The 26,915-nt window shown below is 50.1% G+C and overlaps 1 protein-coding gene and 1 non-coding gene across 2 annotated transcripts in view; one reads left to right on the top strand and one right to left on the bottom strand.

Moving 5' to 3' along the window:
* LOC125948500 (leucine-rich repeat-containing G-protein coupled receptor 5) overlaps positions 1–26,915 on the bottom strand; it is a 91,927-nt gene that overhangs the window by 53,391 nt on the left and 11,621 nt on the right. Inside the window, exon 3 of the mRNA XM_049674637.1 lies at positions 3,566–4,414. Within this exon, the coding sequence (XP_049530594.1) occupies positions 3,566–4,044 (479 nt within the window). The 5' untranslated portion in view covers positions 4,045–4,414. The remainder of the gene's footprint in view (positions 1–3,565; positions 4,415–26,915) is intronic.
* Trnag-ucc (transfer RNA glycine (anticodon UCC)) lies at positions 6,803–6,874 on the top strand. Its single transcript has one exon. It is a non-coding gene; the product is annotated as a tRNA-Gly (tRNA).

The following is a 26,915-nucleotide window of genomic DNA, read 5'->3' as shown; positions in this document are numbered from 1 at the left end:
AATCGGGGCTTTGCTCGACTGTGCTCGGAATGGAGCCATAAAGTTGTTTAGTTTAGTACCTGGTAAGCGATCAGGAGCAGCTTACGGTTTACCTTGGATATTGTAAGCCGATTCGAGTTGCTGAACGCCACTAATCATCATTGCTCTGCTGGTGGCGTTACGGAGAAGGAGGTTAAGAGAGTAAATCGGATTTAAAAATGAGCTCATTTCGATCTATTGCGATGTTCTTAAGACGCAAAAAGTTTATAGAACGATTGCAAAAATGTTCAAAATCGTTGAAAAGATACTTGATGTTCTATTTAAACACTTCTTTTTATATTTTAGCAGTATACTTGAGTTTTGAATGTTTAACTTTAGTAAAACGGATTTCTCTTCAAATGTAGATCATATTACAGACCATCTGTTGATTTCGAGATTAATTTGTACTGAAATATACAGACAATATTACCTTCCATATTTGGTAACAATTTGTAAGAAAGTGTCCAACGCCGATACAGTAATTAAGCGATATTGAAATGTACTGTATAATTCATCATTTTTTCCTGGAATGCTCCATTCGACCATCTGGCCAACTTTTGCAATATAATTGGCATCCAGTGGCCACCACGGGTTTAAAAGACCTGTCCATCCTACCGTACGGTAAGATAAAGAATAAAAAGCAAATGAAATGCTTAACATAAATCATATCACGTTTAACAGTCAATTAAATGTCATGCCAGCAATTAAGCGCCACTGTTTCGTCGGTCCTCGGCCATCGCCGTTTAGTGTATCCCCCGCACCCGAGCAGACGCTGCAGCCAGAAAACTTGTTTATCAAAGTGTCGACCCTGCCATTTTGGGACTTCCATTCCCGGATTCGACTTCCCGAAATTCGATACACGACGATGACGACGACGCGATGCAAAGGCATTAAGCGAATGAAAGGGACGCTCGCACGATGCCGCCTCCCCCCCTCCAGTGTCCTACGGACGTGAATGCCTACCGCGTACCCTAAAGAGTTGCGACAAGGCTTTGTCAGCTTAATGGTCACTGCGCTGCGATATCGACACATGGACATGACACGACACAACCGCGCACCGAGCACCGAGCACCGAGCATCGAGTGTGGAAAGTGCCAATTCCATCCACGTCGAACCGAGCGGCTGAGGGTGGCTGATCCTTTTGCTAGCCCTTGACCAGCCCTGGCATTCCGACGGCATAATCGTGACACCGTGGCCGCCATCCAGCTGTCAATCATAAAAGCGCAAAAGTGCGGCGTGCAGGGTGCAGCTTCTGATCCGTAGTCGTGTGACCCGTGTCCATCGGCCTGGGATCGGCTGTCAGGGCGATTCTGTCCGCGTTCAAGTGTGATTGCCTCGGAACCACTGAGCGCCAGCGCGCACACATACACACCGGATTCACACCGGATTCAAACCGGATTGTCCGTGCCATCGCTTAAGCTCACCGAAACCACGAAGAGAGGACACCACTCTGGCGCCGAGGGTGCTGATTAGTTTGGTCTGGTAAAACGCAAAAAAAAGAACGCGAATCGCGAACGCATAAAAAAAAGTGGAAGAAAACCTCTCGGAATGTAACGATCGTCGGAATGTGTTCAACCGGGCGCCCTGGAGGACAAGATCCACTCGTGTCGTGCCAGGCCATACCGTACCGTGTCCTGGGACAGCAGCACCAGCAGCAGCAGAAGCAGTAAAATGTGCAAAAAATGAATCTCTCCTCGATCGGTTGCTGCGGCTCGTCCCGGTTAGAAGCGACGAGGCTTATCGGTGCGGGGCAACATATTAATCGAAATTATAAATTGATTTATTTACAACTTTATTGTATCTAATTAGAAATCGAAACCAGTTCGAGCATGGGCCGAACCCCAGGGCAGCCATCTTGTACCATCGAGCGTAACGCTGTCGTTGGCACTGAAGAGTTGCAGTTGAATCCAGGGCCACGGGAAAAAAAAACAGGAGTGGAAATTGCAAATGAATGCAGAAAGAAATTGCGACAAACGGAACCACTTTCCTTGCTGCGGTCATGCACCGATAGCTTTCAACATCATAATACTAAACGCACACCGGTTAAGGTGCTAGTGTTGATCAAGTATCTTTAAATAGGTAAGGGTGAGCTAGGAAAAGCATTCGACACGAAGCTAGAGTTGCATAAACATGTCAGGGAAAAGAAATAAATAGATGCGTGGTGGACGTCTTGACTACCGGAACCCTTTCCAGGCAATTACAAATTAATTACGACAGTTTCCTAATCGGAGTGATCGATAGAATCGCAAATAGTTACATATGTAGCATACTATTGTTGAAAAAAAAATCATAGTAGCCTATGGATGTCTTAAAACATACTCCGCATTCCAAATCGGCTGTTACACGGGATATTTCATAACTTTACTGGTAATTTCATTAATTTTAAACTGTTGCTTACTTAGAATTTTTATTAAAATTCTAGGACATGCAGCTCGAAACAGCCACGTCTCGTATAGTGAGTATCGCGAATACTCATTCCCGGTTCTCCACGATAAGATGTTTGACGTCATGGCAGGAGCCAACTCATCGATCTGGCGCCTTTCCACTCGCATCACGGGTTAGCACGAAGGTTAAACTCACGAAATCAAATGCACCGCAGCTATCCCTACCTCGAAGTTGACCCACAAAATCTTAACTGAAGTGCAGTGCCGACACCTCGGCGTTCATCCAGCGTGTGCGCCGGTGGTGGTCGTCCCCCTCCTCGCCTTGATTTCTCACCAGAAACCCCAATCGCACCATCTCCCACCACTCCCCCCCACATCCAGGTGACAAGGTGACGTTGAACCGCTGAATTGTGTCTCGGTTCGTGTTTAAAAATAGTCACCTACCTACCTACCAGCGGCGCGAAGGCGAGAAGCAACAACGACGACGACGACGACGACGACGACATGCGGTGTCGCGACATTACAACATCGCGAACCGCCAGCCGGCTAAGGAGGAGGCGAGTGTTGAGCGTAAATGTTGTGAAAAATGGGTTCGTTGCATTGTTGTTTAGCGCATCGGGTACCCCCTGGCTGGTTGGCTGGTGGCGTTTCGAGTTTCGTGCGCCCGATTAGGACGTCCCGCTTGGATTCGTGTTGAATGAACAGAAGAGGAAAAAGGCAAGGAATCGAAAAGGATGCACGAGTGAAGAACCAAAGAAACGTAGAATAGCTTGCTTGATTGAGCGAATCAGAAACAGAGACGTTTGAGAAGCAGCAGCAGCGACAAAAACAAACCTTGACCCACCTAATGGTAGACGATCGAGAAGTCAGCCACTGGGATTGCCACAGGTTGGAGCTGACAGACATGATATGCTACCGTCTCAGTGGCTCAGGGATGTCATGTCAAGTGGACATTATCATAAGATAATGTCATCAGCAGTCGCTTCGGTTTGAAGGACGTTCTAAGCTCTTCGAAACGGACTCCGGACTCTACATCGGGAGCATAAGTTTATCTCTCTCTCTCTCCCTCCCTCTCGGTGAATTGTAATCTGGATCCCCGGTAAAACTGGTTCCCGACACGCAATAATGGAGGACTAAGGGCACGCTCGGTCAAAGATACTCACAGTTTCACCAGCTCCGACGGTAGATCGTCCGGGATAGCTTCCAGACCGATGCCACGGCAGGCTAGTGCGACCTCCTCCTTGGTACCGGTGCACTGGCAACCGAGCGTGACCCACGATTTGCAGATCTCCTTCAGCGTTTTACCGTAGATGCCGTACTGCTGCAGTGCCTTCTCGTACATTGCCTTGGCCTCCTTCTCCGGATCCATCGACGGTATCAGGAGGCTCTCCTTCAGCATCATCTTCGTCTGTCCGGTCGTCTGCACCGTCGGTGTTAGCGCGTAGGCCGTCCGGCCGTGCCGCACGGCGACGGTCTGGAACAGGAGCAACACCAACAGCACCTGCATCACGTGCCACCTCACCACCACCTGCACTGCTGTCCCTCGCCGAGGGAACTCAATTCGTGTAGCCATACCCCGTCGTGGAGGCGCGGGTGCGTCCAAACACCCGGTTCGATGGCCACTAGCCACTACACTACGCATGCACGCACGCACACGAACGCAATTCGGAGTGGTGTCCTTAGAAGGACACCCCTCTAGGGGCCACTTGCACTGTACCGGAATCTAGCTGCTTACTAATCGATCTTCAGATCTGCAGCTTAGTCACTTCTTGGATTAAGGGTTACGCTAAGAAGGGCCTATGATCACTTCACGCACATATCCAGATCACACGCAACAAACACGAACACACACACACTGTCGTCCACGAACAGATGCTCCTTAAGCTCCGCCATGTTCACCGTAACTGCGGTGCCCATGGCGTAGCCCGGTAACGCCCGGTTCCCGCATACCACGCATCCAAGGCGCTTCCGTCCGGCAATTATCAGCGTTGTCTCGTCCGTAAGTCTCGAATCTGTAATTAGAGGGAACACGAAACGACGAAATCCAGGTTAGCAACCGTTCGTGAAAGCAGCTCGCGGTCCGCAAAGCGATTCATAATTATGCCGTAATTCACGCCGACCACCCGTTCATCGGGGACCATCGTTTTGCGAAAATGATGTACTTAACGGATGGGCATCGAGATTCTTTTTTTAGTGACCCACACGAGTCACTCTGCACGGAGAGCAAAGTCGCGACCATTATTCTGCTGAAAGGAGGGATCCCAAAAAGGTACCGAGGAAAGGAACAACGGTACGCACTGTATCGGTTCGAGCATTGATTTACGCTTCGATCGGCTGCCAACCCCCCTCCCGGCTCCGGTCCGGTTAAGAGAGAAGCAGCGTACCAGCGGCGAGAGTGCTGCCCGACAGCGTCAGCGACGCGAAGTGCTGCGCAAAGAGAGACGCTACGGCGATTGCGTAAGGCGACAGACGACGGCAACGACGGCGACGACGACGGCGGCCACAGCGTGTGAGCAGCGTTCACGGGGACGTTCGAGGTACCAGAAAGGGACGGCAACCCTTCGCGGACCAGTTCCAGTTCAAGGTGAACCACGCTTGATTCATGTTTTTATTAATCGATCATTATTATTGACCTTTCCTTTTGTTTACATTTTTGGTCACCCATCCAGCCAGCCAGCCAGCCAGCTAGCCAGGTTGCCGAATGGCCGAATGGCCGAATCTGAACAGTTTCAGGGCGCCCCAGACAGGTAGCGGGTTTGCAGGCAGAACCGTGGCAGTCGCAATGCGAAAGACAATGCGAGGTAATTTGGACACCTGGAGAAGGACTAAGGCGGCTGGCGACCGGCGTGGACATGGCGTCCACGGATGGTAATCAAACAATGGAGAACCCTATCTTTAAGAATCACCTCCCTCCCCGGGGACACGGACACCAGAAATCTCACTTTCGCGATCGACTTCCACTGCAGGACATGCTGTTGAAACGGTCCAGCATCCTGGTAGTGAGCCGGTGTATGCGCTCTGGAGTGTATCATTTACCATCGCGCGGGTTCCCCACAACCCGATCAACTGTCTGACTGATCATCTTGGCTTTAATTGGGCCAGCCACAAACTGGAGCAAAACGAAACGCGTACCTTTTGTGCCGTGTGTCCGTCGACACTGGCCGGCCACGACCGCCAATTACTCAGCCGGAATCAGCATTCACGACGCGAGGACGGTGGGATTTTCGGCCGCAACCAACCCCGGTGATGGTGGTGGTGGTGATCGCGCGACGAGAACGTGCCGTGAGAGCTGGAACCTCGATCGGTCGCTTGATCCGGTCGTCCGATCGATGCCGTCAGGGTCGCACACACATCGTGCATCGTGGCGCACCGTCACACATTGTCGGGTGATTCCGAATTCGCGACGACGGCGAACGCGTGCAGCATGCACAACAACATGGTGGCGATTCTCGGCGACGACCGGGACCATATGGTGGCGCGAAGGTCGCTCAAAACGCACCACCGTATGCGGCTAGCTGCAGTTCTTGCGGTCGCGTGAGTCAGCCGGGTGATAGGGCCACCCGTCTGGAACGCCCTGCGGGCGTATTCATCGATTTTGGGCGACATCAACATCGGTCTTGGGCGCGTTCCGTACCATTGATGCCGGTGCCGGTAATGTTCATTAATTAAAAGGCATTCTTCCCTCCCCGAGGTGGTGTTGGTGGTGCTGGCCCTTCTCTTTGACACTGGTGACACCGGTGACACTGGTGGCCTGGTCTGGCCTGGTACCGCGTTTCGTTAATTACGGTTGTTTATGTTTCGGATGCCGTGCCTCGTGGCTCCTCTAAAAGAGGAGGAAAAGGGGACAAGGGAAGGGGTTGTCCGGGACCACTTTCTTGTCACGTTTCGACAACGGCTACTTTGTCAGCAGCGGATGCTAATTAGGCTTTTGGGGCCGGAAGGCATTACGCAGAGGAAACACAGAAGGTAGTGGCCTCCTGTCTCAGGTTTGGAGATGATTATGAAAGCCGGCCACTGTTGTTGGGATAAGACACGTAAGACGCGGCGTTCGTGAGCGATCGGTTTATGCAAGATCGAGGTTTAAGAGTGTGCCTGGGGATGACTTCTATAAATGGTATCGCACGAGTCTCTTCGCTAGCAGCAGCTCTATGAAATAATTCGTCTATTCTGCATTGCACTTATTATGCAAGACGGATAGTAATTTACGCTAAACTTAGGCTACTATGATTCTTTTCAACAACAGTCACGGCTTACTACACATCAAGTCTTTGTTGCTCGCGGATTTATTCGTTCTTCGATTTATGGCTTAAAAGCCATGGGAAAGATAAGAAAGATAATACTGTTCCAAAGCATTTCCAGCCATTTCCAGCCGTTTACTAGCGTCGAGTACTTTAGTACATGCGTCGGTGGTGTAATGGTCAGCATAGTTGCCTTCCAAGCAGTTGATCCGGGTTCGATTCCCGGCCGACGCACACGATCTTTCTTTTTTTTTTATGCGATCTCAATTCGATTATGAAATTTTGCGCCTCATAGATTGTGTCACACACACACACACAAACAAATAATCAAGAGAAAGACGACACAACGCTAACGTCACGTTAATTAAGAGGAAACTTCTCTCCAAATCCCAATACTGCGCTTCTAATTCTTCGACAGCTTCTGCTGCTAATGAGAACTCTCTTCCCAAACCTCGAATTGATGTTTTAACACCTTTCGTGACGTCTCGCGGCCATCGCATTGACAGAAGGAACGCCAACACGGGGCAAAGCAGTACACCGCGTCTCCGAACTGTCTCGGTAAACCCCTCTAAATTAGTTTTTAAACGAACCATTAACCCCACACGGTGAACCCCGGTTGTGGACGGAGTGTAACCATTAGTGAAATTGACAACCTGTGGTAAGGTCCTACGTATTCCCTACGGGCATCCCGTACCCCGCAGAATCGGTCTGTCATCGAAGTCCCCTACACCCATCCCGGAAGCGAACGATCATTAACCGCTAATTCGAACTGACTGGTTGACCGAAAACCGTGTCCGCAACGTGTCTGTCAGTGTACCAGCAACAGCAGCACGTGGTCACCCCCATGGATTGCTCGCGATCGGTGCCGGTGTTGCAGAGCAAGAAAGCAAAACATATCATCCAAATTGACCCCCTTCCCCCGCCCCCTCCGCATACTGACCCCGCTAGAGAGCAACGACAGCGACGATGACGAGGACTGACAAACCAATTAATCTTTCTGCCACCAAAATGTCAGCGCTCGTGTTGCGCAATTTCTACACCTACTACCCACCCCCCGCCCCTCTTCCGTCCCGCTTTCCACCGTCCACCGTCATCGTAATTAACTTTTGTCATTCATCAAAGCGATGCTGCTGCCAGCGAGCCTGCCAGGTGCTGCAGCGAAACGCCAATGGCGAACAACGACAGACGACAATTACCGAAGGTCAGTTAGTGCGTGCGCCAAACACGGACACCGAACCGGACAAATTGTCGAACTGGTCCCAACGATTGTTTGAAGAAATTTACGTTTCTGTTTGACGGAGTGGCGAGTAATTTATCGCCACTTCTCAACCCCAGAGCCGAGTGGAAAGGCGTTAAAAGAGGTTTTTGTCAAAACGAATTCTCATCTTCCATCGATGTGCTCCTGATAAACAACCTGCTCGCGTGACGTCATAGCTCTACCGTGGAGGTCATAGGGATCCCTTCTATCGCGATGCGACCACTACGTTGTGGTTGTGCCGGCTTGCTTCGCCTCTGCCTGGCTTCAGCCCATTACTGTACGGTTCATTAACATTTGCGCATAAATATCTCCTTCTCATGCTGCTAGCTCCCCCCAACCTCGCACCTATCAAAATGTGACCCAATTCCGGTGTGCGGCCGTCTCCCAATATTTCCTTCTCTCTTTTTTTTATCTAATATTCTTCTCCGTATCTCGTCCTCTCGCTTTCACTCGCTCATTTTCTTCGGCCGCTTTTCACCACGTCGCCACCGCGGTGGCATTCCAGAATCGTGGCGCGCTCACGATGACTTTTGACCGCGCGGCGGCGGCGGCGGCATCTTCTGTGTGTGCTGTGCCGTTGCCATCGCGATCACAGCGGTGCTGCATCACGGCGGTGGTCGAGTTATGCTGCTGGGTAGAAGGAAAGCCGATCTAGTGGGCCGTGGCCAAGTGAAAAGCACGCATGCTGTGATCGCCCGCGACGCGTTTGTTGCTGGCTGTGGCCAACTCCAATGGCGGTGTTTATTAATAAATTTCTCCACCAAATACCACCCCCAACCCCCCCCCCCATGGAGAAACGATGTCGCGATGTTAGGAAAAACAGCGTGGCGCAGACGTGGCGAGAACAGCCATCTCTTCGGTTTTCCGCAAGCCGCTGCACATTCGTCATCCGGTGGTGCGATCGTACCCGCCCGCCGGCGAAAAGTATGTTGCAATGTTTCGCAACATCTGCACCCCCCCAAAGCGCCGGTCTGTTCCTCCCTCCCTTCCTCGTACAAAATATGGTGGATTGTAATCCGTTTGAAGAAAATTGGAAAAGCAAAACCCTTATCATGACAGGCCGCGGTAACCGCGATAAACGGTGACGCTGATCACACGCCGCATAAATTAAGATACCGGACCATTATCGGTCGGAGATCAGCACACCACAAGCATCGGGGCCGTGTAAACGACACTGGAGGTCGCCCAATCGCCACGCACTTCGTACTTCCGCCGGAAGCCGGAAGAGCGCGAGCCGAAAAGACAACCGCGTGAGCGAAACCCCTTTTTCGATACGAGCGCCGCGGTCCCGGATCGGAGCGGGACGCCAAATCGGATTAAGCCTTTTCGGAATTTAAATGATCCGAGAGCGAGAGGCAGCACCACGGATGCTGCTCGAGCAGCTGATGGTTCCGTTTGATTAGTCCGGGGTGCAGTGGGAATCGGTCCCGTTGGTCGCTTCGGTGGGGCGCGAATTAACATAACTTAGTCATCCCTTTCGGAAGCAACCGACGACGAGCGACGATCCCCAGGTAAAAAGGGAAGTGGGATTTTGGGTGGATTTAACGTTGCCACAGTGGCGGGCACCTGAGTACCTGCTACCTCAGAGGAACGGGTAGGAAGTTTTGTTTTCTTTTGTCCCTCGCCGCCATCGTCGGCGTCGTCGTCGTCGTCGTTGAATTTATCGTTCGGAAGTTGGCTTCGGAGTAGGAGCCATATCTTGAGCCTGAGGCGCCGCCTGTTTCGAGGGGGTGGGGTGGGGTTTGTTCGCTGCTCGGATGCTGATAATAGAGCGGTAAATATTTTATTGCCGGTGACATTTACGGTCACGGTTTCGCTGGTCACGCGCGCTCCGGCAAATGGACCGATCGCTCGTGGTGATAGGCCACATTACCTGTTTTGTCACCACGGGGTGTGATTTCGGCGGGCGATTTTTAATGCAATTTTGGGATTAAAAAGATGCTTGGTAGCGACCTTAAAGATGAGTTGAAGTGAAATGAAACAGTCGTCGGTAAGTGTTAAGTTAGCAACTAACGACAAACGGCTTTGTCCCGATAGCGTTCTTCAAGCTGATTACTTCATTGGGTAATAGTTTGTATAACAATCTGTTTAAGGGGTTAAAAATTCTTTATTACACATAAAAATTCTATAGGTCAATGGTTACTTCGAGTGTCTCGAGTGCACAGCATTGCTTCAATTGGTAAAAATTGTTGTTCAACATGAAAAAAAGAGTGCCTTGCGCTTCCATTCCCACTCATATTTGAAACGATTTAACGAGATTCACGATCGGATTAGTCCAATACGTGTCCTACTTTAGCCTTTAAAACCTAGTATTGAATCAAACTAATGAGCACCGCTTACCATGTGTACTACGGGGAGAGCACCTTCATTAAGAGGCTTATAGCCGCATTCGCACACAGCGGCAACACAAGCGCCTGGCCAATGCACCTCAGCCACGCGACCGTAACATAATGAGGTAAAAACAAATTGAACTCAGCAAACCAACGCTGCAACGTTCACGTGCCCATTATGGGCTTCGCAATGGAGGAAAAGGGAGTTTCTGAAGCGAAGGAGGTTCAGAAAGTGGTAGTTACGACACACAAAAAAAGCTTCACTCCATTTTTTTTTTGCTTGTCTAATTCAAAGCCAACCTCAGCGTCAGGTACACGGCCACGCCATCGCACTGGTGCACTTTCCGATGAGCATTCTCACGCGCCGTCCTATGATTAATCCCGAAGATACCGAGCACTACTCATGAACCCCATGAGCAGGCAGCCCATTTTTTGCGACCGTTTTTAGAGGTTAACCACCAACAACATGACAAGGGGAAGGGGGGAAGGAACATGGCCACACATTTTGCATAACTTTTACATCCTATCGTGCAGGTACGGGGTGAAGATCAGCATCAGCGTGACGTGAACATCGTACAGCACGCGGGCCGTGCGGTCCCCGTAAAACATAGCCCCGAGCCATGCAGCACATCCAATCGTCACCCTTCAGGTGGTGGTGTCCTCCGTCCGTCCTTTCGTTTATGGTTTTTAGTGTTTTTCCGTCGCGGCGAGCGAATTGCTTTTCAGCCTTAACCACGAGCACGATTAGAGACGATAGTGAGCGCTATCGTGCTGGAGTCGCTGAGGAGGCAAATTTGCGAAATGTCAAGCAACATACGACATGCTCGTGTGTTCGTTGCAGTGGTGCGTGTACACTAACACGCCACTAGCTACGGTGTCGCCTGTTGGGCCACGATTAGTCATAAGCTCATAGTTTGTGGACCTCCCCTTTCGCGCCATCAACTCGTGCACTGTAGCAGCCGCTCAACACTTTCGGAAAGTGCCATAAATTCATTTGGAATGGAAACTTTGGGTCACGGAACAGTAAAATCAAATTTTAGACCCCCCATTCGTTCGTTTAGCGGCTCATTAACGACTAAAATTTTTTTTAACTTTAGGCCACTATCCGGGACCCCTCTCTCTCTCTGCATGACACTACCAATGGGGCCCATTTATCTTAACGAGGCGATAAGAACATGGCAGCTCCATGGGCTACACAACGACGATTGAATTAGGACGGGACCATAATGTTGCCTTTTTGCACGCTTCGGCCGGAAAGTGAGAACCGCACCACCCCGAAAAACCGTTTTTGATTCAATTTATTATCCCCGGTACACACCGGCAAAAACCGACCAATATCGAACCCGCACACACACACACACACGCGCGCACATGTGTGTGTCGATCGGAAAGTAATATCCTAACCCGACCTAACCAGACAAAACCATCCACAAGTCATCCAAGCAGCCCTGGACGTCCTAACGTTGGCTGCTACGCGCGACCACAAAGAGGACAAGCTATTTACGGGGTTTTCTTCTCGCTTTCTTCGATTCGATAATCTCCTGCATTCGGTGGCAACCTGCTTGGAACGTGGAAGAGTTTTTCGCTCGTTGGATGACCTTTTTCCATCGTCGCATGTCGATTATCGGTGCGGCCGCCGTCACACGAGCGAACAAACGGACAAGCGATAGATTATGTATCGCCCGGCCGGCCGGGAGCGACCCTACCCGGGGGTCGGTTACTAGGATCGAACACTCAAATTAGCACCCCGGTCGGACCGGGCCGGACCGGGTTGCTTGGATGGTTCGTGCGTTCGTTCGTTAGCCCCGGTGTAAGTGACATTTGCGTTGACAGTGATTCGAGCGCCGTCCTCTCGCACCGCGCACCCCTCCCAGTGACCGGTGACAGTTGATTGATTTGTTTCTAGCCGGTTCCGGTCCTTTTGCTTTTTTTGGAACCGGGCCCAGGGTGTCCGGGACGCATCGTGGTCAGCCGGAATCTTGGAAAACGGTTCTAGAATCTGTCATGCCCAACGCGTACGTGAATTGCGTGAACATAAGATGAGCTGAAGAGTGTTCTCGTGTGTGTGTTTGTGTGTGTGTGTTTGTGTGTGTGCGCACGTGGCCATTTAGGAGTAACGCCCAAGAAGGCGGAGTTGCTGACAAAAAACAAATCATCAACCACCCCCCAAAAAAACGGGAGGGGGTGCCAAAAATAAGTGGCACAATTTATGAGGTACAAAATAGGGAATAATTCATAAACTCGGCGGCATTCGCTGGCCAAACGATACGATCGCTGGCCAAACTCTGGTTCAAATAACCTGGTCACCATTTCCGTTTCTGTGCCTTCTTTTAAACAAACATATAAATAAACGCGAGTAAATCATTCCAACTGTAGCTGGTGGTGGTGGTGGTGGTGGCAGCAACGAAAGTTTATTAACCTGTGCGCAGAACTAGTGACAGTCCGGTGCGACTTAAATGGCGCCTAGTGGGCGTCACGATGAACATCATCCCGGAATTTTCATATTTTCTACTCCATTTCTACTGCAACTCATAACATGAAAATAGTAAAAACATTCCTCTACGATGCTACGATCTTTTCCGTTCAGTACTGTGCGTTCGGCGACGGATCGGTGTCTCCATCTGGTTCTGGTACAGGCCACCCCTAACGGATCGTTTCTTCCGTTTCGACGCTGGCGTCAAAACATTTTCAAAACATCACCGACATAACCTCACACCCTTCCTTCAGCTAGACCAGCCCGGCCATGTTTGAAAACTAAAACTGCGTAAAAGCACGGAGTAGCAACAGAGGCCGTAGGTCCCATAGGTACGATGGCCGGCGATGGCGATGGAATCTGTCACGCGTGCGTAAAAATACATTTTGCCACAAATTTTTCGCCAACACTAATTAATAATTCGTCGTCGCGCGGCAACCGCGACGCCGCATGCTAAACTAAGTGGCCGCGGTACCGCCGCTGCTGCTGCTTGCTTAGAAGTCTTTCATCGGGCGGTACGAAGTCGAAGAAGTGTCGTTCACCACGAGCTATTAGCTCGGTTCCGCCGCCAAGGTGTTACATCCGGTGCGCTGACTTGCTGGCGTGTTGGCTAGCTGGTTGACATGCCATGTAAGACAACCGTCACAGCCGAGCGCAAGACACAACATGTCCTCTTCCCCCTACCCCGGTATGAGTACGAGGATTAGATCGGCTTTGCTTGGTGGCGTTGCTGGTGTTCAAATTTCGGAAAGGGGGATTTGCTCTCAGCGGAATGTTTGGCTGACACTTGGCTAATACATCCCGCCCCGGGGGGAGTGGCGGGACGAAGGGACGCGCGTGGCGTGTTCGTGTTTGTTTTGTTAGTGAGCCGGTCTTTGGCAAAACACAAAATTCATCTAATCCTTTCCACGTGTCGTACCAGCGATCGAACATGGTGGCCAACATGGAATGCATTTTGTCGTCGTTCGCTGTTTGTTACACACACACGCATACACCCAGCGTGCCACGGAATCTCGATCGAAATTGTTCACGATTTCACAACCCGTGACACAACCATGGGCCTCTCTCGCTCTGCTGGAAGTGACGGATTCGGACGATCGTTAGGGACAACGTCAAAGGCGAGCCCCAAATCAAACGCCGCGCGACACAAACAGCGAAACTTGAAACCATTTCGCAAAGGAAACAACCTATAAAGTGTCCCCTTCGGGGGTCTTTAAAACGTTCATGTTTACAAATAGATTTTATGGTCACGCTAAACATGTCTGGACAGTTAAAGCTTTGGAATCAGAGAGGTTTTTGGATCGTTTCTTTTTTTTTTTCTTGTGACCTCTCTTGACACCAAGTGAGTCCGGTTTACTGGACTCGTACGTGTAAAGTCCCACGCCCTTCAAGCACCAGTCAGTCCCATGTCCAATCGCTCTTTTGCAATTAATTCTCAGAACGTAGATTCCATGCTAAAATGCACAACATAGTGCAGCAGCAGCAGCAGCATGAGATGAAAATGCGGTCACCGGGCCCAGAAACCATCGGGTGCATCGTGGCATTTCGGTTGCGGTGTGGCACATAATACCTTCGCCATGCTCCACCCTCCCCACACGCAACAAAATTATGCGAAAATGTGGGCCTTGCACCGATATCAATCCGGTTACCACCGGACTCATCGAGGCAGGCGATTGCAAGGGGGAACTGCTACACCGAGGTGCTGGCAGTTTAAAATGGAATTCCAATTCCCAAATTGTGGATTTAGGTTACCATGGTCGCGGTGAGGGTGGACATGCCCTGAAGCGACACTAATTAAACTACGGGAGCATCGGACCTGAACCCCGCAAACCATTAGCCGATCTCCGGGGCTGATTGTAAAGTATGTTTTAATGAAAATGAAAATACGAGGGAATGCGCCCATCGGCACTCGGTCGGGTCGACCTGATAGGATGACGAATATAATTAAAGCCTCTTGTTTGCTTGTTGGTGGAAAGGTGATGGTGGCCAAATTTGCTAAACTGGTTGGACGCCTGCTTAACGCGTGGCATTAGGTTGTGCTTTTTGGCGAAATTAGATTCCAACATTCGCGCCATTCCGGCCATGGAATGCTCTGCGGTTACAGAGGAAGGTGGTAAAAGCCGCGTCTGTCGTCTGTGCCCATAAGTGAGGTAGACAATGTTAACAACGTGGAAAACATAAAACCATTTACAATATCACAGAAAACGATGACAATAATGTTCAGTGACGTGACGCTTGTTTGCTAGAAACGAATTATCCCACAAAAACAACGAAACTAAAGAGCTACTCAGTACCACTCCGAATGTATTCTCTGTGGATCATTTCGTTACTTTCGTTGCTGCGAAAAGACGTACTCCACCGCACGAAGCGCCGGTTACTAGATCCACCAACGGGCACCATCGGCACTCCAAAAAGACACATAACCTCACATAGGACCACCGAGTGGTCGAGCCATCGCGACCACCGCGGTGGTATGTGCCGTGCCGGGGGCGAATTAATCAACTGGTCAATAAATCTTCCAACAAAATAACGGTGCACCGTAGATTGACCGCCATTGCTGTTGTCCATGCGGTGGCATCGCATCGAGCGCATAAGGCAGTGCAATGGACAGTGCAAGTGGGCCCTTCTCTCCTTCGACGAGGGCTGTAAAACATACTCCCTGCCTTGCCCGGCGAGCATATGCGATGCATGGCCACTTCGGCAGCAACAGCAGCAGCAGCAAGCATTCCAGTAGCACCGGAGACGTCAATCTTCTGACGGTTGATGAGACTCACAAGCGAGCGCCATCGAGACGATAAAAGTGTCCGTGTTACGGCACACGACGGTCGATGTTGATGTTGATGATGATGATGGCGAGGATGATGGAAATTATGATCGTCATGATAAGGGAGCAGGGAGCTAGTGTCCTGGCTACGCGAGGAAAAGGGGGCCATCACAGCAACTCAGTACAGGTGCATCATTCTCTCACCACGTCCCATGAATTCAGGCCCTAAATTGTGTTAAACCCAAACACACCGGGCATTGAGTGTAAAAGTTCGTTCGGTAAAAAACGGAACCAAAACCGAAAAAATCCCGCCATCACCACCTGGTGGTAGTGCTAAAATGAAAAACGCATCTCTCGTACGGTTCCGTAGCATAACGGAAGTGTGGATTTCGCACACAATCGAAAAAAAAACCCGCATGCCGAGGAATGATATCGAAGCAAAAACATGAAAGCGTTATGAAAGCATTCCGATATGCAACCATCGACATGGATCCACCTTTTGGTGCTCGCAAGCCGGTGCAGAAGAAGGAGAAACGAATTTTCACACAAAATTTTGTCACTGGAGCCAGTTGTGTGGTGTGTGTGGTGAAAGTGCTTTGCGGTGCCCGTGGTGGTGATGTGGGGATTTTCAACCGGAAGGAAGGCAGACAGAAACAGGACCCTAGGGGATAACGCGAGCGAGGACGAAGGCCACATAGTTTCTCTCATTTCCATCGAATGGATTTTCCCAGACCCACGCGTTGGCCACAAAACCTCACACCAGCACCCCGCCAGAGGAAGAGAGGACACTCTGCGCTACGTGGTGTCGTCGAAAGCTTAAAGCTCCAAATCTAATTTTGAGTCTACACTTCTTTTTACGAGCTTCGCTGAACAGTTTCACGAGTTTTCCTTCGACTGTAAACCCCATTTTCGAGTGGCCGTGCTCCAAGGAGAGCATGAGCCACCAACTGGACAGCATCATCGCACTCGGGCGTACACACATGTCCCGGGCCAAGGGGGGTTTTGGGCTCTCGGATACATGGTCATGAACCACTTGCCGGGAACCATTCCTGGTAGCCCGGGCACCACCACCATCACCACACCGAGCCACGATTGTACATTACATTGTTTTATGTTTTTCACACACAGCCACACATGGCCCCGGACTGTCTCGTGGGAGTGGGAAGGAACCAGAACCCGGGCCGGAGCTGGTCGGCCCCATTTTTGGAGCGTGGATGACGTAGGAAGCAAAAGTTTAATTGGCTTCATAAAGCTCAGCCTTTAAGCGGGGATTTTGGGGTTTCGGGGTGATATTAAATTCATGCACTTTACGTGAATGCAGCAGCAGCAGGTCCGGTGCAACGATACTATGCACCATCTGGTGTTGGTGGCCGCGGAGCTGTAAAAAATGATACGCGGTAAGAGGATCAAAGGGAATGAAAAAAAGAGATATGATGATAAACACAGCAAGCCATGTCTTTTCGGTACACAAAAAGAGGGGTCTGGCAAGTCTCAAAACATGCCAACAACCATAAAGGAAGTCGTGCCTAACCGATGCTCAAACATGGCCAATCGGCTGTTTCATAAATAATTCCACTAGACACTGGCCACAGAAGGTTACAGCAATATTCATTTCGCTACCGTATCCGGTAACGAACGTGTAGAGAGAAAGAGAGCGAGAGCATCACCGAGCACCAATAGCTAACGATAAGGCCTGAACCGTACAACAGAGCGCTTCAATCGATCGTTGGTAATCATTCAACATTACTGTCATCATAAACCAACCGACCACCGTGTCACGGAACACGCTATGCCATGCTATGCCATGCCATGGTCCGCACGATTCCGTTGGTCAATGATCAATCGAAGGGCCCCACAAACTGGCGGCGGGCCGACAGTCAGTCGGGCTAAATCACGCCAAGGTTTTACAAACAATGTTTGCCCAAAGCAGTAGCAGTAGCAACGACACAATCGGGACAAAAGTTTCACGAATCACGATTCATCCGAAGACACCAGGCCGACCATATTCGATATCGACGGGCATTAGGAATTTATTTATGGCCCAATCTGTTTCCCATATCGTAAAAATTTATCCAACCAACCGTCTTACGTCGAGGCTCGCGCGCGGCCGAAGGTCTAGCGAAGGATTTGCTGTTTTTCGTTTTCGTTTCCTCGTCTTCATGCCGAAAGCCTGAACCCGGCCGCCGCTAGCAAGCATCTAGCAAACGGGCACGATCGCGGAGCTGGATCTGAGGCTGAGCCTTTTATGGAGTAGTTTCTGGTGGACACATAGCAGTTCGCTCGGATAGATACGACCCCCAGCAGCAGCAGCAGCAGCAGCAGCAGCAGTAGCAGATGCAGCACCAGCACGCCACCGGAATCGTAATAATGGAACTTTAATGCGACGGTGTCAAGATAAATAGAGAGACAGAGAAAAAAGAGAGAATAAAAATAAGACTCCGGCCGTGGCTTTGCAAGGGATCTCCGCTTACCACGAACGATGAAAAAAAACAATCGAAACACCACCACCGGAGCCCGGAGTGACCGTGTTTGGTGCGGTGCATTGTAATGCTTATGCTTTAATGCTCCTCCTGGGTTTGATCAATCTTGATTCGCGCGCCCATCGTTCTTTTGTCACCGACACCGCGCTGCTCGCTGTTTGTCTGGCGCTGGTCTGTGTCGTGACCCCAAGCCACAGGAGTGTTAAAAATGCACCCTTAAATAATTGACAGGACGCCATTTTTACGAGCGAAACCGTGGACAAGGATCTGTGTCTCTCGAGTGCATGCTTTTATGCATTATGTACAGCAATCGCCCCCGGGTGGTGGTGGCGGTGGTGGTCGGGACAAAGAGCTCCCAAGGGTATTATCATCGAGATGGGTCGCAGATAATGCCTTGCAGCCGTGATTGAGCTGTGCTCCAGTTGATTTTATGTTCCTTCCTACATTTTTTCTCCTTTTTTGTGTGGTTGCGAGGCGCAAGAGATGAAGCATAAGCACCATTCCGTGATGGCCGGCATGGGGGGGTGGATAGGGTAGCCAGTAAGTGAATAATATTGTCAGAAAACGTCAATTACATCGTGACCCAATGGAAAAAGGGACCTTGGCTGTTGTGTATTCATCCATCCCGTGGGGTCTCCTCGCAGGTGCGATCGTTCATTGCAAAAAAAAATCAATAATCACCCCGCGGATGGCGCGGGTTTTTACGACGCAACTCGCTCATTGTGGCCTGTAGGTGTTCCACGTAGCATGGTAAAGCTTTTGCGAAGGTTCGGTTTGATGCTTTAATGCCCTGGATCATGCATTTCGAGGTCGATTGTGTCAGCTCGAGGCTAAATGGCGAAACCCAGCAGATGCCGATGATTTGCGAGATTATTTTTAAACTTCCTTTTCACACATCCACATGACTGACAAACCGTTTGCCCTTTTGATAGCTGCTGCCTCATCCTGTCAGTTACTCCCTGGTGCGAGAATTGAGTCAAGATTTTAAATTTCCTTGCAAATACTTGCGGAACGGTGGTTAGTGTCGACGGCACAAACATGGCCACCGTCAGCCATAGGATCAACAGTTGCCGGTATCGAATGAGCAGCAAAAAACGAACCGACCGAGCCCAACAAAAGCCCAACGAGGAATCCATCCAATAGAAAATGCCAACAAACGAACGAGCCAACGAATCCTGGGCCCAGAAAGAACGCCCCAACCCACACCGCCAGGCACGTCAAGAGGCATAACATTCCGTTTCAAAGAAAAATCCTTATTGTATCCGTTGTCGTGATCCAGAGTGCAGGAAGTGAGTCGACAGTTTTCGGTATTCGCATGACGCACGCCGGCCTCGATCCCGGCAACTGTTGCTTGTGTGCGCATTCCGGTAAAAGGATGCGCCCATCATCGCCTGCGACACATCGGCTGTTGCTGTGGCTGGCACAAGCAAAACGACAAGCAAACACTTGCATTCTCCTGTGTCGTGAAAGCTGTCATCTGTCCAGTGCAAATAGACACCGAACTGGAAAAGTGGGCGCAAAGAGAACTACCGGCCAAGTTGGCTAATGCAATGAGAATGTGCTGGACGTGATGTTGGAGAACGTTTCCGCAAAATCTCGTCGTAGTTGTCCTGCCTTCGGAAGGGACAACTTTATGAGCATAAGCTTAGAGCATTGAGTAAACTATCCATTTATGAATATATTCTATTCCGAAATGAATGCTTGATGCTCTCAATGATGGCCTCACTTCCTTCATCGTGGCATCGTAGCACTGGTGCATTTGCAAACATCTTTCAGCTATCAATGCTCTTTCCCTCTTAAGGGGGCCGGCTAAGCAGTGCACGAAGAAGAACGGATGCAACAGATAGCCAGTTGGCCTCTTGGGCAGCATCTCGGGGTCTTTGCCTGTCGCCTCTTGGGGCTATCATGCTTCATGAAGCGTAGAGCAAGTCGTGTTGGACACTCACTAGCTGCTCGCTCGCCTGATTATGATCAGCCGTTGATCACCGACATCATCATCATCATCTAGACGCGTCACGACCATAATCACGTCGGTCGAATCTGGTATTACGTTGCGGACACACTAAAGTGGTAATGCTAGGGGGGGTTACCGGGCTCACCGGCAGCAGCAGCAGCAGCAGCAGCAGTACAGCCTCCGGCACCGACTGTCCGTCCATGGCTCGACATAATGAGCTAAGTGCAATCAATAATAAAGCTCGGCCTGGCACGATTATTGACACATCGCCTGGTCGCACCAGGCAGTGCGAGCGTCGAGAAGGTGGAAAAACTGGAACTGCTGGCCTTTCCGCATCCGACGACACATACCAAGTCCGCGCAAGCCTGTTTTGTCCCGTGGGATGTGGTGGCCGAATGTGGACGGACGGACGGACGGACGAAGCGACGAGTTTGCCGGTCCGGCCGGCTACTCACACTTGTTGGACCGATAATGAGAGCTCTCATAAGCCCACTTTGGATGCATGATGTGTGAACAGCGGTTGGGGCCGGGGCGCGAAAACCCCGGAGAAGCATTAGATAAGTAGACGGAGTGCGCGAGCCCCGGCGAGCGGCTCTACCTCTCAGCTGAATATGGGATTGTGGTAAACGACTGTAATTGAGGTAAATGGACCGTGGCATGGAGCAGCCATTTTACGACTTTTTAATGCCAGCAGCACTGCTGTACGTGGTGGTGGTGATGGTGACCACAGGTGCATCTGAAGACGATCGATGATCGAGGCATGGAGGATTGAGACCGTTTTTTCCCTTTCTCCTAGCCACAGGTGCGCGATCGCGGTGGTCTCAGGGGCTGGGACCAGCAGCCCACCACCAGTAGTGTCTTCCACCTTTTTGGTGCCCCCTTTGATCGAGCAGCATGTTGGGTTCGCCCCCCTTTTTGGGGCGTAATTAAAGTGCGCTCATTGGTTAGGCCCGTTCGCTCGCTGTGCAATCTGCCAAACGCTAATGGAACATGTTAGCGATGCTATAAATTTCGTTTCCAACGGAGGCAACGGACGGTTTGTGTAAGTCGATATCGACTACCAACCCCGGGGGGTGGACCGGTTCGGATCGGCTTAGTTCTATAATTCCATAACTTGATCATTTCTAATGTTTAATTATTGACCAAGTAGAGCAGCTCGTGCGGGCTCCTTCTCACTTGGTTAGGATAATGGCGCAATGGTTGCAATCTTGGCAACGACCAGCATAAGTAGGCAGTGCTGATTTCGAAAACGTAGAACGAATTCAATCTTCAATTAAATTAAACATTCAACAGAAATATTCCCTCCTTCCTTCGTTCCATTAGCAAGTTCTCCTGGTTCATCATCCTGTGGTACCATAAAACATCTTACAACACCGCACGAATGGCAATATCCGTTTCCAAGTTATGTACAAAACGCACATTGAAAAGAATTACGCCAGGCCATTGACAGTTTGCCGCGGGCTGCTGTGATCGAAAACTTTTGTCGTCACACTTTCGTCACCCAATTTCGTTCACTTTCTGGTTAGTTAGCTAGCAAGAAGCCATTTATGAATCAGCCACCCAGATTCACGTTCTTTTGCGTACACGATGGTGACAACTCGAAAAAGAATTACAGAACAAAGTGCAAATTGTACTTTTCTCTTTTCATCTCTTCGAGAAAAAGTAATTTCAAAGTCGTGAGAAAATTTGGCATCTTTCATTCGTTATGCGCTCTTTCGCTTGTCGTTTTCTTGCTCGTACTTATGAATACTTTTTAAAACGTTGCCTAAAGTCAAATAGAACCAGCGCAAAAATGATGTCTTCATCATCATGCGCACCAACAGCATTTCTAGCGATAGTAATTAGCCGATCGCCGTGGCCGACCGGGCCTATTACAATTTGAGGTCTATTCTTAAAAATCGTCAAGAGCGAGGCCAAAGAGAACCTGGGACGATAGCATGCCGCAGCAAAACCGTTGCCCCTGAACACGCCGAAACCTCACTCATCATCTACTTTCACCCCGTTCGCCGGCCACACGGTGGGAGGGGGAGCATAAGTTCATCTTTCTCCGACGTAATTAAAGTTGAATCTTCACAGCGCCGCTAATTTATAGTTTTTCTTTGGTCTATAAATACGCAACCCTTGGCTTGGCGCGAATGATGGAGCCGGGGTGGCGGGGTGGTGGAAAATGGAGGCGAAAAAAAAAACAATCTAAACCTCTAGCACCAGACTCGCTTCGAACGCGTTCAAACCTGCTACCGGACCGGCAAGAAACCGGCGTCCACTATTACACCGTCCACGGAAAATCATTTAAGTGCGGTATGGAGGGAAAACGTGAAACAGAACAAAACACAGGGAGGAGTGCTGTGCAATCGTACCGAATGGAAACTAAAAACGTTCAAGGTAAATCGCAGAAAGAGTGAAACTAAACGACCAATGCAGACGACCAACCAGAGCATCCGAGCAATACGAGAACCGCAAACGGTGAGCAAAAATATGAACATTATTGTCCTTCTTCGTCTTCTTTTCTCCTGCAATCGGACGTGGTACTCTCACTCGAGCCCAGGACAGGACCTGACCAGGACACGCCGTTCGCCAGTGATCCACTGATTTATGCCAACCTTCACTTCCCCTTCTCACGGGGTTTTCCCGGGCGTTACGCTTTCCCTTGTTCTGTTGATTTAGCGTGGTTTCCCCATGATTCAATCATCTTTCCGGTGCGACCGTGCTCTCCGCTCCGCTTGTTTGCAAGCAGCGAGGCGACGGATTAAGAAGGAAAGATCAACACAAAACCAACCGCAGGGACGATGAGGTGGTTGGCTTCTGGGATCGCTCCACTCCCGGGTACTACGGAAGCACTTCATCATGAGCATTTGAGCCGTGGAAGAGTGTGCTTGTGTGTGTTTGTGTCCTTTGGAACACAATTTCACTTTACCGGGGTCCGGGTATTAATTTAGCTTTACAAGCGACTTGATTCGATATTTTAGTGTCGTGATCGTAAATTGCAGAGAGTTATCGTAAAAATGCACTCTTGTTTTCCAGCCAACCAACCAAACCGATTCGCCTTTCCCTCGGTACGCTTTTATTGGCGTTTGAGATGAAGTGGCACAAGATGCTTACCAAGCGAACGAATAAACAGTAAATCATTTCAACACCAACGTTCGGGGCGATGGCGGTGTCGTTGTTATGACACCGTTTTGTAAAGTATTTCATCCAACTAATCCGCTTGATGCACTCGGTTTAAAGTAGCCAGTGATGCACTTTGAAATGATTGGTTAACTTCTATGTTGCGTTGGCATAGGAACTGCAACCATGACACACACAATGAGATGAAATAACTTTTTTTTTTTGTAATAGTCACCCATTAAACAACCACGCTACGTTAAACAAATGTCCGGAAAGGAATTTCTCTCATTTCTACCACAATACACCCAACGCCGAGCAAACATTATTTCTCAAAAACCTAAGCTCCCGGTATCGTTAAATGAGCCTTTCTTCCTGCCCTGCACTGAAGAGGATTGAACGTCTTCCTTCCACTACTGCGAGTGCACTACAATGTTGCGCTATGCATAATGCAGCATCAGCGCCACCACCACGACGATGCTGGCCGATAAATTTCCATCCAGTGCGATATGTGGTGCGAGGCAACATTCTTCTTCGATGCTTATTTTGCAACCACTGCCCCCCTAGCCGCGTTTTGGAGAAATTAAAATTCTTCGCACTCAGATTTTCATCCTCCCACCGCCCCACCACGGTTTATGCCGCTGCCCGAAAATGGTCGTAAAATTCGAGATTCCGCTCCAACATAGTTGCGGTCGCTAGTGCTAGTGGTTTGCCTTTCAATGCTGCTGCTGGGTGGTGGTGATGTGGCGAGCATCGTTTCGAGCCACTCCAACTCCGAGTCTCGTCAAAAAGCGTTTGAATATTTTCGCTTTTATCGTCCTCTCGACAGCCAACCACAGCAGTCGAGCTGGAATGTAATGGTTCCCCCTCTGCTCGTGCTAGTGCGGCATGATTGGTCCAGGAAAATGTTTTCCTTCCACTACCAGGGCGCACCGAAAAACATAACCGTTGTGTCCCTACCGGAGGGTTTTGGTTGATCGTTTTCAATGAGCCCGGTGAAGTAATTAATTTTGCCAACACAAACGGGTAGCATTGTGGTGGTGCATAACAGTGACCTCTCTTCCCGGGGTGTTACTAGAAACTGTCAGCCACTGGTGCTGTGCGCGTCTGCGTGTGCCCAGCCCAAAGAAGGTCGGTTAATTTTAAAACAAACATAATCGATCTACATCGCACACAGAAGCAGCAGCAGCAGCAGCCAAAAAGCGGCCATCGTTTGCAACCAGCGGAACGTCTGCGTGGCTGATAGATCATCCGGTTTGGCGTTTGCTGCTGCTGCTGCTGCTGCTACTGGCCTTTACTCCTCATTACTAGCAGTGGCCAGTCCCAGTGGGTCGTAAATTTTCCATTTTCCATTATACTCATCGTTTGGCGTCGAGATTCGAAGGACTTGCAACCGGTCCGGAGCGCGGGAGTAAGCCACAGGAAACAAGGGATTGCTAACCGGGAACCGAGCGGGTACGAGGGCGATGCTTGGCACTTCACTGCCCCTGCGCTCCATTGCACTCTGGCTGGCGAGGGAAATGAACGCATTATTCATACCATCCAAACACCATCCCAGCACCAAGAGGTTTGCTGCTCCACTCGGGCTCGGTCTCGCTGTCCCTCGGCCAATGCCTTGACAATGAAAAGCGATGACGTCCGCGAAAACCGCGCACACTGGCACACTGGCACGCGAACGGTGAAACAACACTCGCTTTCTGCCTTCAGGTGAGCGCACGAATGGGCCGCTGCATCCAATCGGTTCGAAAGGAAGGAAATGCTGCTCCGTCCGTACATCCGAGGCATGTGGCATGTTTTTACAACCACACTGCGCATACTGCATGGAGTGGCTTGCCTGCTAATCCCGGGAACTGGTAAATTGAAACATCTGGTACGGTCTGCGATGCCAACAGCCAAGATTCCGTTGGATTTCTGTCTTCTGCGCGACGAACGCATGCAAACGCTGATTCAACTCTGGTGGAATGAAAATAAATAGTCAGATAACACACTGTACTCGTGAGTTTCTAGCATCTTGCAGAACAGATGACCTTTACCTGGTTGTCGATGACGCATGTACCAAATAGGGTTACGACTGGAGTGACTATTGTTCCAGGTCAAAATGTCACAATCTCTTCAGCAAAAGTAACTAAATAATGTAGAGAGCTATTGGCAAGCAATGGTTGCTTATGCAAGTCAGTAGAATGGCATACAGAAAGCCAGCGCACTCTACGATTTGTCACCAGCGATGGATCAGCATTGCATCATGCAGAAGGTGCGCCACACCAAGCACGGAGGCCCAATGGAATCATCTTTCTGGCACTCCTTTCGTTTGGTTGGCATCATTTTTGATAAATGTTTGTGGCCTTTTAGGGGAGACAACACCTTGAAGCAGTGTCCTCGACGAACGGGGCACCCTTCATTATGGGAGGTGTCGTGAAGCAGCACATGGGGCCCACCACCACTAGGCCCCAAAACCCAGTGCCCAGAAGTGAACAATAGTCAAATGTGATTAATGGAAGCCACTTCTGACGCTTCCACGCTTCCAGATTAACCCGCAAGAGCGCGAGCGAGCGAGCGAGTGAGCTGACAAATGAAAGGCCAACCTGAGGCCCGCCACGACGTTCCTTGTTTCGGATTAAGGGTCACCGAAGGTCCTCTTCATTGCATCATCAGCAAATACTGCGCGATGGACGAGACACCATGGCGACGACGTCGACGACGACGACGGCAACCGCGGATGTTGCATGTCGCCCTCGACTTCGACTAATCAGCGGCCTCTTCGGTCAGTGGCCTGGTACCAAACCGCGGTGACCAAGCGGAACCTGCAACCTGCCTTCGTGTGATGGGCGCCTAGCCCTAAACAATGATTAATGAATGACCGTGAGAAGTGAGAACTGTTACCACCCACCGCAGTGACCACCTCCTCTTCGAGTGTCATCGAGAAGGAGAACCCTTTCGCGCCAACCCTGTGTGCGTCTGTGTGTATCTGATGATGCGCACCGACTGCTCGTGAAATGAGTTTGCGAAAAACCTGCTCCGCAGCGCCAAAATCAAAGCACTTAAGCCTAAGGCTAGAAGAGGCTAGGCCGGTGTCATCGTCACTCAAGCAAATGCAAAGGTGTGTGTGCGGGGGACACTTACCAAACGATAAATTTCCACAATGTCAGCGTAATGACAAGTGGTAGAGGGGAAGCATTAGATAGGAATTTGCCTCTTCTCTCGGAATTATTCTATGCGTCATGATTAATGGGACCACTTATTGAGGTGAGGAAAGGGGAAGGAGAGTGAGTATGCTAGTGAGTTTAATTGCTACTAAAGGTCACCGCGGGGTACATACGGGGTCAACGATGACATGTGTCGATGACACCAGGCCGGATGATAAATCGAGAAGATGGGCTTTGATTGAAAACGAAGGAGGACGAGCTGAACCTCGCGCCGCTGATGATCTTTGGCATCAACGCGCCTCTTAATGACGCTGTAGACACATGTTATTACACAAGTTTACATTCACCTACTTGCGGGCATCCGAAAGGTCATGCTTTTAAGACGACGTCTTTGTGTGCAATGTTCAAGTGTCGCTGAATTCGACGAACTTTTCATCGAAATAATTGTATAGCAAGTGCCTCCAGTGCATGTTTCTAGTGCTCGCAATTATCAAAAACGGAAAAGGGTGAGAAAGGAAAATAATTCGCAGAACAACAGAGCACACACACACACAGCACAACAGTCGTACAGTTCTTGTCGCAAATTGAGAAGAACGAACGAATGTACGCTTGCAGCGAACATTCATCTCAATCAACATTCGCCTCAAAACATGTGATGTTCCAATTTATTTACTCTTACAGCTAGCAGTGAGAGCTGGTTCCACCATGCTCACAAACGGCTTGGCCTGGCACGGAAATTGCATCGAGCGGTCTGCAGCACAGCACGGCACA

This window comes from Anopheles darlingi, chromosome 2 (genome assembly GCF_943734745.1).
Source record: "Anopheles darlingi chromosome 2, idAnoDarlMG_H_01, whole genome shotgun sequence".
Classification (NCBI taxonomy): domain Eukaryota; kingdom Metazoa; phylum Arthropoda; class Insecta; order Diptera; family Culicidae; genus Anopheles; species Anopheles darlingi.
This window is presented reverse-complemented; position numbering and strand designations above follow the sequence as displayed.